This window comes from Rana temporaria, chromosome 1 (genome assembly GCF_905171775.1).
Source record: "Rana temporaria chromosome 1, aRanTem1.1, whole genome shotgun sequence".
In the NCBI taxonomy this organism is placed as follows: Eukaryota; Metazoa; Chordata; class Amphibia; order Anura; family Ranidae; genus Rana; species Rana temporaria.
The window spans coordinates 164116182-164130298 of NC_053489.1; the positions used below are offsets into that span (position 1 = coordinate 164116182).

Below are 14117 nucleotides of genomic sequence, written 5' to 3' on the forward strand. Positions count from 1 at the left end.
TTATTACCACCATAAGAAATTGTTACACATTGGGGAAAGTAAAATAAACTGCATGTAAACCTGACCAATGAAACTTCCTTATTTACTCACTTTTGGTCTGGTAAATGTAAAACACCACGTGTAGGGATCGCAAGTAAAATGAGATTTCCCACCCTGCACAGCCAGGCACACCAAATTTCCACAGGCACACTTAAGTCAGGAAACAGTCCAGCACTAAGTTTATTTTTTTTATTTTTGAGGGGATAAAACTTGGATGGGGAGTAGGGGTATTATGGGATGCCCACTTGACTTCAGAAAACTCTTCAGGGATAATTCTTCCTATATACAGCTACAGTGGAACCTCGGATTGCGAGTAACGAGGTTATACGAGCATTGTATTTAAAAAAATCGGAACTTGGTTTGAGAGTTCATGCCAAAGCGGTGTGCAGTACCGTGTTTGGCCTGAGGTGGGGGGTGCCGGAACCGAGCGGAGCCGATTGGCGTTGTTTGGAAATGCACAGAAAGGCCCGAGGACAGCTCGACTGACCTCGGCAAATTTCGGGAACTTAGTGTTTCCAAGGTTTGCCGAGGTCAGCCAAGGTGTCCTCTGGCCTTTCCGGACGTTTCTGAGGCTCTCCGGCATCCCCGACCTCTAGCTGCATGTGGTATTGCATGCTATTTAAGTCAATGTGGAACTAATTATTTTTATTTCCATTGACTTCAATGGGGAAACTCGCTTTGATATGGGAATACTTTGGATTACAAACATTCTCCTGGAATGGATTATGCTCGTAATCCGAGGTTCCACTGTATATACACTCTCTCTTCCTCTAGCACTTCACTTGCTTGCAACATTCTCCTGGAATGGATTATGCTCGTAATCCGAGGTTCCACTGTATATACACTCTCTCTTCCTCTAGCACTTCACTTGCTTGCAAAATCAGACTTAACTGGAAGACTTTTAGCAAAGCACTCAGCCAGCTCAAAGCAAGAGCCCTTTACAGGCAGGGATCTCAGACCCCTTTGGTTGTGTATCAAAGTCCAGTGTCCAGCTTACATCCCTGTGGCTACTGATCCCAGCACCACCTATTCAGGCCTGGCTGCAGCTGCCCCTTTCACTATCCCTCCTGGCTACGTCTCCTCAGTCCTCCCACACTAACCAGCCAACCCAGCTGACTTCTCCTGGAGAACTCCTGGATGTTCTGACCTGTTCCTGCTGTCCTCACACTTGCTCGCGTGCCTCTAGGAAGGATATCCTTTGTGTGTTGTAGAGGGTCCATCCAGTTCCCAAGCCCCAGGGCCGAGGTCACCCACCATACTTGGGGGCACCTTCAAGGGCCACCCAAAGCCTCCTCAGCACACCTTCCCCATCTTCTCTCCGACTGCCCCTTCTGGCATGAACAAAGTGTATTTAGGAGGTGCCTGCCCCCTGTCAGCCCACTTTTCTGGGGATTGGCTGGGGCCATCAATAATACTTCAAGAAGCTCCTCCTAGACTCCACCCTCTACTTCTGGAAGCTTCTACAAGGTTCCAGAGAGCAGGGGGAGTTACCATAGGTGCTGCCTGATGAGTCATCCAGCCTTCCCAAGTCACTCATTCCTTACCAAGATTCAACCCAGGCCTGACTCTTAGCCAGGCCAATTTACCTACACGAACAACTATGTACACTAGAGGGTGCTACATAAATATATAATTAAAAGGGTTTTGTTATACATGTTCATTGCAGAGCAAAAATGCCTGTTGATCCTAACAGAAAGCTTGTGAGATGAAACCATTATGTGCTCTTTGCCTGTGCTAACTGTATTGAGTTACATAGTTCCTAGCCCACTTAGTAGAGTATGGAACATCCCTCTCCAATGTTTTTTTGATAAGGAGAGACTTCTATATACCTAACAGACTTCCTGTCCTAGGGTGACAATGCTGCTCTCCCATCGATAGAGCACAGTGAGTGTTGTCCACCAAGGAGAGACAGTGTATTACTGTCAGGATCAACAGGTGAAAATACATTTAAAAAGTTTGAAAAAAGTAAATAAATGCACCCACAACATCTAAATAGGACGCTACAATATAGTTTAGATCTGTTTTTAAGTGACTCTGTCAAAGTATAGGGGCTGCCATTGCTCATACTGTTAGTTGCCTTGCTATCATGCTGATACTTTGGCATGGTGAGGGGGGTTCAGGAAGGGCAAGTGTGAGCAAGTGAATAAAGCTGGTAGGAGAGGTACACTTTGGCTTTTTGCCCTAAACACTGGATGTCACTGCACCATTGTCAAGTCTTCATGCATGGCAGTATTTTTTGAACTACTCCACTATGCAGTGCCGATCCTGACCTCCCTGGGGCCCTAAGCAAAATGACATGTCACATTGAAGTTGAGAAGTGGGGGGGGGGGCTGCCGAAAATGACATTTCATATTATAGTTGCGAGGGGAGGGGGTGTTCTGCTGTTGGAAATAAATGACATCTTACATTAAAGTGAGAAGCGGGGGGTGCTGACTTCTTACCTCTTCTCCCATGCAGCCAGCGAGTTGAGAAGCGGGGTGAGGGGTTTGAAAATGACTTCTCACCAGGCAGTGCTTCTAGTAATTTGGGGGGCCCTCCGCAGCTTTGCGGGGTCCTAAGCAGCTTGCATAGTGAACCTATAGGGCGGATCGGCCCTGCCACTATGACAGCCAAGGACAGTCACAGGGAGGCTATTCTCGTGACACATTTAAACGATTTGACGATTTTTATTAATATTGCTATTACACACATACACGCATATCATTAAAATGACCCAAGTACCAAATACTACACTTGGAGTAAGATGGCTCAATAATATGTCATAGATAAGGATATAAACTTCACCAGTTTTAGAAACTAAAAGCATTTGTAATCTTGATCACATGTAAATGACTGATATCTATATCACTGGAAAGCTGCAGGCTGTATTATTCAGACAGGTAATCTGGACCACATACTGGGCACCAGACCTTAGGTCAAAAACATACGAGTAGAATAACTCTGTTTCTCTGTCTGTACAAGTTCACACTGTCATATAATGTTGTAGTCAGTGTTAGATGCCAAGATGTGATCTAAAAATATCACTTTTTTCCTGCTGCTCAGTTGGCAGCTTTGTGTTTGCCAATTGCAGTTGCCAGCTCTGCAGGCACATACACGGCCACACAGCCATTACAGCAAATAATCTAGGCGATGTCTAGGAAGAAACTAGGTCCTGTGATAAAACAGTAGCAACATTATTATTTTTTATTATTCATTTTATTGGCAGTAACGCTGTGCGCAATGGTTTGCCTCTGCCATACAGCAATCTGTCTCGGCGGACTCCAGTCCTGATTAGTGATGCAAGCAGCTTTCATTTGGTATTTGGAAATCGATCAGCATTGCCTGGCACCAGAAGGAATGGACTGGTACACTGTTCATGGAACAAGGGTGATCTATGGCAGCTTCTCATATTGCATATACCAGCTTTCGTAATATTAGAACACTGGGTTACATGGGACATAAATTAAAAAGTCTAGTTAAAGATACCCTGTCGCCAGACCAGATCAGATCAGATTCTTACTCCCATTCTCAATTTCATGGACTGACAGTTGGGACCTGACTGCTTCCACATTAGTTGTCCTCAGCCTGTACAATACTTGTATACCCTGTGTCGCCAATAGCAAGCCAAATGCTATGGGGGCACTGGTGCATGCTCGCTTCGGAGCCCTATGTGTCTATAAGTACATAGAGCCGTGGCTTGTCCCTGCCCCCACTCTCTCCTCATTAGCTCACCGGGTGTGGTTGACAGCAGTAGGAGCGAATATCTCCCACTGATGTGTCTCAGCCAATGAGGAGAAAGAGACCAGAGACAGCTGAGGCTCCCATGCACATCGCTGGATCGAGAGGGAACTCAGATGAATATTAGGAGGGCTATGGAGGGAGCAGCATACAGAAGATTTTTTTACTTTCATGCATAGATTGCATGAAGGTAAAAAAAAATTCAGCTTTACAATCACTTTAATGATGAACACTGTTTATGTAATCATGCTTTTGCCAGTTTCCGTCACTTAAAAGAATGTCACTTGTCAAAACCTAGTGGGGACCTGCATTGTGCTTGAAATGTATTGACAAATACCAAGCCCATCTTTCTTAATTTCTGTGCCCACCACCAGTGCCGTATCTACTAGAGGGGTCCCCCTGCATGAGGGGTCCCAGACTTCCTTTATACAATTCTTTTAATAATTATAAAATTTGTTTTATTATTACAAAAAATTAACAAAGTGTGTGTGATTGTTAGGATACGGAGCAGTTAAGCCTAATGCCGCGTACACACCATCACTTTATGTGATGAAAAAAAACGACACTTTCTGTGAAGTAAAAAATGACGTTTTTGAAACTTCAATTTTCAAAGACGAAGTTGCCTACACACCATCGTTTTCTCACAATGATCTTGCAAAGTGAGGTTACGTTCCACCACGTTTTTCCATTGAAGCTTGCTTCATAAGTAGCTTCTGGGCATGCGTGGATGAAAAAACGTCTTAGAAAACGACGTTTTTTGCTACACACGGTCAATTTCTGTGAAGTAAAAAGTGCACTTTTGAAAAACGACACATAAAATTGAAGCATGCTTCAATTTTTTTTGGTCGTTTTTTACAAGACATAAAACGACGTTTTCCCCCACACACAGTCAATTAAAGTGACGTTTTTAAAAACGTCATTTTTTTTCATCACATAAAGTGATGGTGTGTACGCGGCATAACTTCCGAGGCAAAGAAAGGGATGGGGGCTTTTGGCAGATGTTTTACATTTCAACTTATTATTATTTGACTTTCAAGTTTGTTTTAACATGACTGTGTTACTGAATTTATTGCCTAGTTTATGACAGACAAGTGGGTGGGACAAGGGACAAGTTTGAAAAAATGGTGGAAAGTGCCAAGCAAAAGCCCCAACCACATCACATGGGAGTGAAGTTAATGGCCAGCATTGAGTTATCACAGTGAAAAACATGAGAAAGAAGCTCACTCCCCCGCTTGACCCTGATTGGGTCAAAGAGTGAATCCGACACTCCCTGATCTTGAATAGGGTAATATGTTGTTGGCAAGTTTTACCCAAAATTACAAGATTTGTCAAATTCAGGACAGGTGTGGAGTTTTTCATTCATTTCAGTTTACTTTTTTATTTGTCATATAAATTACCCCCCAACTTGAAGTGCCCCAGGCCCCTCGATGTTAGAATCTGGCACCGCCCATCACTCATTGACCCACTTGTGCCAGTCCATCTTCTCATCACCACCATCAGCTACATGGTATCTGCGGCCAAGGGGGAGATCAGAAAAGGCAGCCCTACTGAGTTTCCCAGATTGGCTCCTTTTCAGTACTACAGGTTCCAAGACAGAGAGTCTTCCTTTTATCCACAGCTATCCACTAGTGGAGGGAAATGTAATTTCAAAGATACCATTTTATTAAAACGGAATTGAAAAATTTAGCCTGCAATGTTTATCATTTCAGCAGACCACCGCTTAAGTAAGTGCTGTATTGCGGTTCACATTAGTTCTCAGCACTTTTTATGTATGCTACTTTGATAATACAGGGCAAGAAAACACTGAGGGGCAAATCCACGTACAGCTGCGCATATTACCGCCGGGCGTAGAGTATCTAAGATACACTACGCCGCCGTAACTTACTTTTTTTTTTCAAATCCTCAAAGAATGCGCGCCGTAAGTTACGGCGGCGTAGTGTATCTTTGGCGGCGTAAGGGCGCGCAATTCAAATCGCTGTGAAGGAGGCTCGTTTTATGTAAATACGTCGTGACCCGACGTAAACAACGTTTTTTTTTAACTGCGCATGCGCCGTCCGTGGGGGTATCCCAGTGCGCATGCTCTAAATTAAACCGTAACAAGCCAATGCTTATGACGGTGATGTCATTCTACGCAAATTCCTATTCGCGAACGACTTGCGCAAACGGCGTAAAAAATTTAGATGCGGGAACGACGGCCATACTTAGCATTGAGTACGCCACCATACAGCAGCTTTAACTATACGTCGGAAAAAGCCGAACGCAAACGACGTAAAAAAAAGCGCCGCCCGGACGTACGTTCGTGGATCGCCGTATCTAGCTAATTTGCATACTGAATTCGACGGAAACGCCACCTAGCGGCCAGCATAAAAAAAAACCTACGATCCGACGGCGTACCCTCATTCCCTCATTCCGTCGTATCTTGTTTTGTGGATACAAAACAAAGATACGACGCGGGAACTTTGAAATTACGCGGCATATCAATAGATACGCCGGCGTAATTTCTTTGTGGATCTGCCCCTTACTTTATAAATATAATATAGAATAAGCTGTATCCATACCTGCAGTAATTGTGATCTCCCAAACCTCCGTCTCCATTGGGGTATTTCAAAGTGTTGTATGGATGCTGAAAGGTCTCGTTCCAGTATAGGCAAGGCTTCCCACAGTCCAAGGATGTCTCGCTCTGTGTCCCTCGGTAATCAGCCCCATTCACAGTGTAGCATTCTAATGAAAAAATATAGCATAATGTTAGAGATGTGATGTGTATAGATTTTGCTGTGCTTGTCAGTGAATAATAAACGCATTTCTAAATACACATCTTAAGGACCTGGGATTGTTTTGGTCAAAAAGGCACAATGGGCATCTATGAGCTTTCTGCATGTCGATCACAACTGGCATGAAAGCGTGCTAACAGGAAAATTCTTGCTGTCCACAGCAACCAATTAGAATAACAGTTTGAGTTTCAATTTTGCACAATTTTGGAACAATGTTGCTCAATGTGAAATGACAGTTGAAGGATTTTGGTTTGTTACCAGAAATTTTCACTATTACATTTTTCATACACAAGCATGACATGGTGTGTTTGCTATACAAACGCAGATCCATATGTTTTAATGGCTTCGCCTGCACTTTAAATGCGCCTCAGTGGGACATGTTGGGAGTACTACTGCTCTATAAGTGCAGTTGCTCCAGAGCTTAGTAAATGAGGGGGAGCTCTGCTGACTTCCATCATCCAATCAAGTGCAAGCACAAATTCTATTTTTCCTTGCATGTGATTGGGTGTTCTTTGAAAAGTGAAGCTTTACTTCATTTATTAAAGGGATTGTAAAGGTTTTTTTAAATTTTTTTCTAAATAGGTTCCTTTAACCACTTAACCCCCGGACCATATTGCTGGTCAAAGACCAGAGCACTTTTTGCGTTTCGGGCACTGCGTCGCTTTAACTGAGAATTGCGCGGTCGTGCGACGTGGCTTCCAAACAAAATTGGCGTCCTTTTTTTCTGAAAAATAGAGCTTTCTTTTGGTGGTATTTGATCACCACTGCGGTTTTTAGTTTTTGCGCTATAAACAAAAATAGAGTGACAAATTTTGAAAGAAATTAATATTTTTTACTTTTTGCTATAGTAAATATCCCCCAAAAATAAATAAAAAAATTTTTTTCCTCATTTTAGGCCTATACGTATTCTTCTACATATTTTTCTTAAAAAAAATTGCAATAAGCGTTTATTGATTGGTTTGCGCAAAAGTTATAGCGTTTACAAAATAGGGGGTATTTTTATGGCATTTTTATTAATATTTTTTTTTTACTAGTAATGGCGGCGATAAGCGATTTTTTTCCGGTACTGCGACATTATGGCGGACACTTAGGACACTTTTGACACATTTTTGAGACCATTGGCATTTTTATAGCGATCAGTGCTATAAAAATGCATTGGATTACTATAAAAATGCCACTGGCAGTGAAGGGGTTAACACTAGGGGGCGGGGAAGGAGTCAAGTATGTTCCCTGGGTGTGTTCTAACTGTAGGGGGGGTGGCCTCACTAGGGGAAATGACCGATCTTCTGTTCATACATTGTATGAACAGAAGATCTGCATTTCTCCCCGTGACAGGACCGGGAGCTGTGTGTTTACACACACAGCTCCCAGTCCCCACTCTGTAACGAGCGATCGCGTGTGCCCGACGGCGATCGTGCCCGCCAGGCACGCGCACGGCGGGCCTGCGCGAGAGCCGACGTATAGCTACGTGCTCTCGCGCAGGGGAGCCGACTTGCCGCCGTAAAACGACGGCGGCTGGTCGACAAGTTGTTAAGCTAGTGCATTGTTGGTTCACTTACCTTCGATTTCCCTTCTAAATGTGTTTTTTCTTTGTCTGAATTTCTCACTTCCTGTTCCTCCCCAGTAAGCTTGCCCCCCATCATCTGAGCCATTCTGGCTGGGGGTTAGTCAGCGTGCTCACCCCCTCCCTTGGGACTACATCCCATTCCTGTGAACACAGCATCTCCCCGCAGGGATGTAGTCCCAAGGGAGGGGGTGAGCACGCTGACTAACCCCAAGCCTGAACGTTATGGATGATGGGGGCAAGCTTACTAAGGAGAAACAGGAAGTGAGAAATTCAGACAAAGAAAAAAATTTTTTAGAAGGGAAATCGAAGGAAAAGGTAAGTGAACCAACAATGCACTAGCTTAAAGGAACCCATTTAGAAAATAAAAAACCAACCTTTACAACCCCTTTAAGCTCTGGAGTAACTGCACTTGCAGAGTGCACCTGCACTTGTAAAAGTGTACAGTCTATTTGCCTTTAGTAAATCAACCCTGATGTGTCCAAAGAAATGCAGTGCAATGCAAAGCATGTCAAATGCAGCTTCTGAACTGCCATGTGTACTGCTCGGTAAAGCCAATGGAATTTTGCTGACCTGCATCCATAAGCATGAGTGCTTAGAGCCCTAATGCCCCGTACACACCATCACTTTATGTGATGAAAAAAAACGACATTTTCTGTGAAGTAAAAAAAGTGATAGTGATGGTGTGTACGGGGCATTAGAGTGGTCCACAAGTACCGGTAGTTGAAATTTGAAATGTAAAACTTAAAATGTATCTTTAAATGATTAATACATAAAGTATATGAAATATACATTTATACAAACAGTAAACTATAGCAGTTTCTAACCTAAAAAAAATCTTAAGTAGGTTACAGATATTTCTTAAAAAGTAACTTGTTTTATTTTAAACAAAAAGGGGGCTTGTAGTGATTTAAAAAAAAAAGTAGGCAAGTTTTTTCAGTATAAAGCTGTCCCAGAATTGATACTCTACAAAAGTTTTGCTTACGAGTACTGAAATGGGACCCACCTACTGCATTTTCGGGTTTACACCTGCTCCACGTGCTGAATGAGAAAACAGTGCATATGTCCTATACTGCACTGCACTTATGTTATTGATGGGGAAACAGATCACAAACTGCTGAAAGAAGACCCTTGAAAGTTTTGCTAAGACTAATCCCTCATATCATGTAAATCCAGACAGCCTTTTAAGGAAAACCCACCTATCACTTGTCCACACTCCTGCCAGACTTATGTGTAGCCCTCAGGGAGTTAAACAGCCCCCAATGCAAACTCTGCTAAAAGGTCCCTTTCTTCTATGCAAAAGAATGGACCACCACAGAAAGCCATAAATGGCTTGTTGCCAACATTCCTAAATTATAGAAGAATAGAAAAATGGAGTAACCCCCAAAGGTACTGATGGGACTTTAAAAGGCAACTGAAGTGAAAGAAGACATCTTAAAGTCCCAACAGTACCTTTCGGGATTAATCAATTTTTCTATTCTATGGCCCCGTACACACGGCCGAGGAACTCGACGTGCCAAACACATCGAGTTCCTCAGCGTGTTCAGTCCTGGAGCCGCCGAGGAGCTCGGCGGGCCGAGTTCTCCCATAGAACAACGAGGAAATAGAGAACATGTTCTCTATTTCCTCACCGAGGTCCTCGTCGGCTTCCTCGGCCGAAAGTGTACACACGGCCGGGTTTCTCGGCAGAATTCAGCTCTGAACCGAGTTTCTGGCTGAATTCTGCCGAGAAACTCGGTCGTGTGTACGGGGCCTTACTTCTACGCATGAGTGGAAAAAAAATCCCATTCATTCCTATAGAGAGGTTGTTCATATTGCATCCCTGTGGATATTCAGAAGAAGCAAGGGGCTACAAGAGTTTGTAGTGGCCACTGTGTGGCGGCTCCCCTATGGATCTGGCAGGAAAGTGGCCAGGTGAGTAAAAGTTTGGGAAGGTGCTGGCGAGAGGGGGAAACTAAAAGATAACTATATGAAAGTATACATATCCTTTGAAGATCAGTTGTGCTTTGTCAGATGCCAAAAGGTCTGAATTTAAAGATACACCTTATAGAATAACTTTAGTCATACCTTTAGATTTTGTTGTGATGACAGGCATGAACATGTGCAATTAAAGTTCGATTTTGTTGTAAAAACAGGCATGAACATGTGCAATTAAAGTGCATGTATACCCAAACAATGAACTTCCGTGATTTGCTCTCTTTTGGTCTGTTAAATATACTATTGAAAACATTTTGTGAGCACTAGGACATGTAGGGGGAGATTTACTAAAACGGAAGCATGTAAAATCTGGTGCTGCTCTGCATCAAAACCAATCATCTCCCATGTTTTATTGTCAAAACCTAATTGAAAAACCTTAAGGCCTCGTACACACAAGAAACTTGCTGGGAGATATTTTTCTGCCGAGGAAACCGTTCGTGTGTACATTTTTGTCGAGGAAACTGTCGAGAAACTCGACGAGCCAAAAAGAGAGCAAGTTCTCTATTTCCTTGACGGGAGTCTCAAATTGTCTCGTCAAGTTCCTCAACGGGCTGGTTGAAAGTCGAGCGTGTGTATGCTAAGAAACCCACGCTTGCTCAGAATAAAGTATGAGACGGGAGTAAAAGTAGCATTTGTAATGGAGATAACACATTTTTCAAGCTGTAACAGACTGAAAAGTGCAAATCGTCTCTTAACAAACTTTTACTTAACACGCAAACACATGAGATTAGCAAAACCAGCCCCAAGAGTTGTGCCAGTGGAATCGAACTTCCCCTGCCGTTGTATGTGTTGTATGTCACCGCGTTTGAGAACGAGGAGATTTTGTCTTGATAGTGTGTACGCAAAGCAAGCTTGTCGAGTTCGACAAGCCTAACAAGGAACTCGACGAGGAAAACAATGTGTTTCGCCCGTCGAGTTCCTTGGTCATGTGGTCGAGTGAGTTCAGCTGAACTCGCACAATTTCAATCCTGCATCTCAGTGCTGGTTCGGGGGGCGATTTGAAAGACATCTGTGCGGTTTCATACACAGATGTCTATTGAAATTGCCCCCGAAGTCACCAAATGTAGTGTAGGAACTACTTATGGAAATCAGTACTTCACCGCAAAATCATGCGTCGCACCGATTGGGACAGTGCTGTTAGAGAAAGAAAGTCACAGCTCAAGATAGAAGATACAAATGATGAACCTCTTCACCGGATCTGAAGCCATGGGTGCTGGCAATGCATATAGTAATGCAAAATGAAGGGAAATGTCTGGACAGCCGCACTCCAAAAAATATTGCTTTTTGTTGTAAAAATAGGATCACAGGATACATGCCACAGCAAACAGGATACAAGCTGACACGTTTCACACTAGAACTTAGTGCTTACTCATAGCTACTGGGACAGTGCTTTTGCCGGCAACTGGGTATGATTGGCACGCAATTTGACATGTCAAATCGCATATCAAATTGCGCCAATGTGAACGGGCGCTCAATTACATGCTGATTGGCTACCATACACAGCTGAACTAGAATTGCAATGCTCCAGTTTTAGTAAACCTCCCCCATTGTATTACCGACAGGATCCCCAGGTGAAAATCAAGGAAAAATCACAGAAAAAAATAAAATGGATGCAGTAGCCAAAGAATTGGTAAGTGACAATATTTAAAATGTTTGTTTCTGGGTTTAGATGTAACTTTTTGTTTCGGAACCTTGTTGAATAACTTCGTAAGTAGCCTTTTATAAGTGTTAAAACCAGCAAAAAAAAAAAAAGAAAACAATAGGCTGAGCAACAAATAAAGTGATGTACAAGTAGAAAGCAGACACGACAAAATGTGCAGACATTTAAAAAGGTTTGTAAAAAAACAAAACTTTAAAAACTCTTGAAAGCTCTTACATATTTTTTTATAATATTGTGGATAAGAGTGAAACCAACAAAGGTACTGAAATCTACACATTTCCCCTAGGTTACTATTATGTTCAATCAAGGGCTATGCAGCTTTTTAGTTGTTTTGAAAAGCATTGCTTTCCATTGGATCTGAAACCCGCAGTGCAATCTAGATAAGAACCGTTTCTGATAATTGTTCCAGCAACCACAGTGCATAATCTATTGTTCTGCGAAAGAGTAAAGTCAAGAGGTTATTTCAGAACAAGCGACACAAATACTTGAAAGACATAATAGAAATATATCCTTCTGTTTCGAGAGAAGAGATGTTGCACCCAATGTGAGAGCAGAAATAATAAAAAACAAAAAAGGGCAATATCACTGCAGAAATTTGGAGCCCATTAGCCTCATTGTATACCCAACACCACAATTTAATCATGATTTAAAAACTACCTAATGTCATTTGACAATTAAATAAATTACATGAATAATTTCTAAACTGTTACCAAGACATACAAAAATTGTGTATGCATTTTGGAATGTATTTGACATGTTTAGAGTATGTTTGGTACTTTTTTTTCCAAAAAGTTTCTTTGAATTTTCACAAAAGAAAAGTACATGCCACAAATTAATAGAATATCATATAACATGTACAAGTATTAAGCAGAACCATTACATTCACATTACAGTGCCAAGTAGGATTAATAGTATAACAGCACAGGGGCAGCACATTAACTTTAATGGAATCCCAGTCTTAGGCCATAGGGTTCAACCTTTGCAGCTATGAAAGCTTTAACTCTTCTGGGAAGGCTGTCCACAAGGTTTAAGAGTGTCACTCTATGGGAATTTTTGACCATTCTTCCAGAAGAGCATTTGTGAGGTCAGGCACTGATGTTGGACGAGAGATCTGGCTTGCAGTCTCCACCCTAATTCATCCTAAAGGTGTTCTATCGGGTTGAAGTCAGGACACTGTGCAGGCCAGTCAAGTTCCTCCAACCCAAGCTCGCTCATCCATCTTTATGGATGAACTATCTTCATGTTGGAACAGGAAGAGACCATTCCCAAACTGTTCCCACAAAGATGGGAGCAAGAAATTGTCCAATATGTCTTGGTATGCTGACGCCTTAAGAGTTACCTTCACTGGAATTAAGAGGCCAAGCCAAACCCCTGAAAAACATCCCCACATCATATTCTTCCCTCCACCAAATGATTTGGACCAGTGCACAAAGCAAGGTCCATAAAGACATGGATGAGGAAGTTTGGGGTGAAGGAACTTAACTGGCCTGCACCTCAACCTGATAGAACACCTTTGGGATGAATTATAGTGGAAACTGTGAACCAGGTCTTCTCATCCACATTAGTACCTGACCTCACAAATAAGCTTCTAGAAGAATGAATAAACATTCCCATAGACACACTCCTAAACCTTGTGGACAGCCTTCACAGAAGAGTTGAAGCTGTTATAGCTACAAAGGGTGGGCCAACTCAATATTGAAACCTACAGGCTAAGACTGGGATGCCAATAAAGTTCATGTGCGTGTAAAGGCAGGCATCCCAATACTTTTAGTATATAGTGTACATGCAATAAACTGTGTTGTGATTGTATTACGAAGGTGTTGTCACATCTTTCTAGGTAAAAGGAAAGTAACAGTGAAAAGAATAAGACTTAGGGATGGAAGGGAGCTTAAGGATGTGGAAGGTGGGTATCGTGGTCTGGTGATAATATCCCACCTACAGCCACCGGGCAGGATACAGACAAAAGAGTCAGTGGTCAAAATTGGGTGCAAGAAATCTGACATCTCACTCATGCGGCCTAGATTCTGTCTAATTTGGCCATGTTGTTGTCTCACTTAGCCAATAGCTTGGCTACGTTTCTACATACAGCAGGATTAAGAATGATCGTAGCCACCCTCTAACAGGACGTCAGATCACAGCAGCAAAAAAATAAAATAAAATAGGATTCAGAGATTTAAAGGACAGCAATACAGTAGAAGGTATTTTTTGAGTTAACAATAAATACTTGAATATATATATTTTCCCCAGAGTTGATTCACACCGCCTGCACACTAAACCTGAGTAGTTTAGTGTATGGGCAGCTGTCAGTTTTGCCTGCAGTGAGCCCCAGTGGTAGGGGGATCGGTGCATCCCAAAAGTTCCCTTTTTTTGGGCAACTTTATTTGAAGTG

The 14117-nt window shown here is 42.5% G+C and overlaps 1 protein-coding gene across 1 annotated transcript in view; it reads right to left on the reverse strand.

The window, feature by feature from the left end:
* The window catches only part of KREMEN1 (kringle containing transmembrane protein 1), a 197545-nt gene that overhangs the window by 113201 nt on the left and 70227 nt on the right, over nt 1–14117 (reverse strand). The window contains exon 2 of the mRNA XM_040345493.1: nt 6315–6477. Within this exon, the coding sequence (XP_040201427.1) occupies nt 6315–6477 (163 nt within the window). The remainder of the gene's footprint in view (nt 1–6314; nt 6478–14117) is intronic.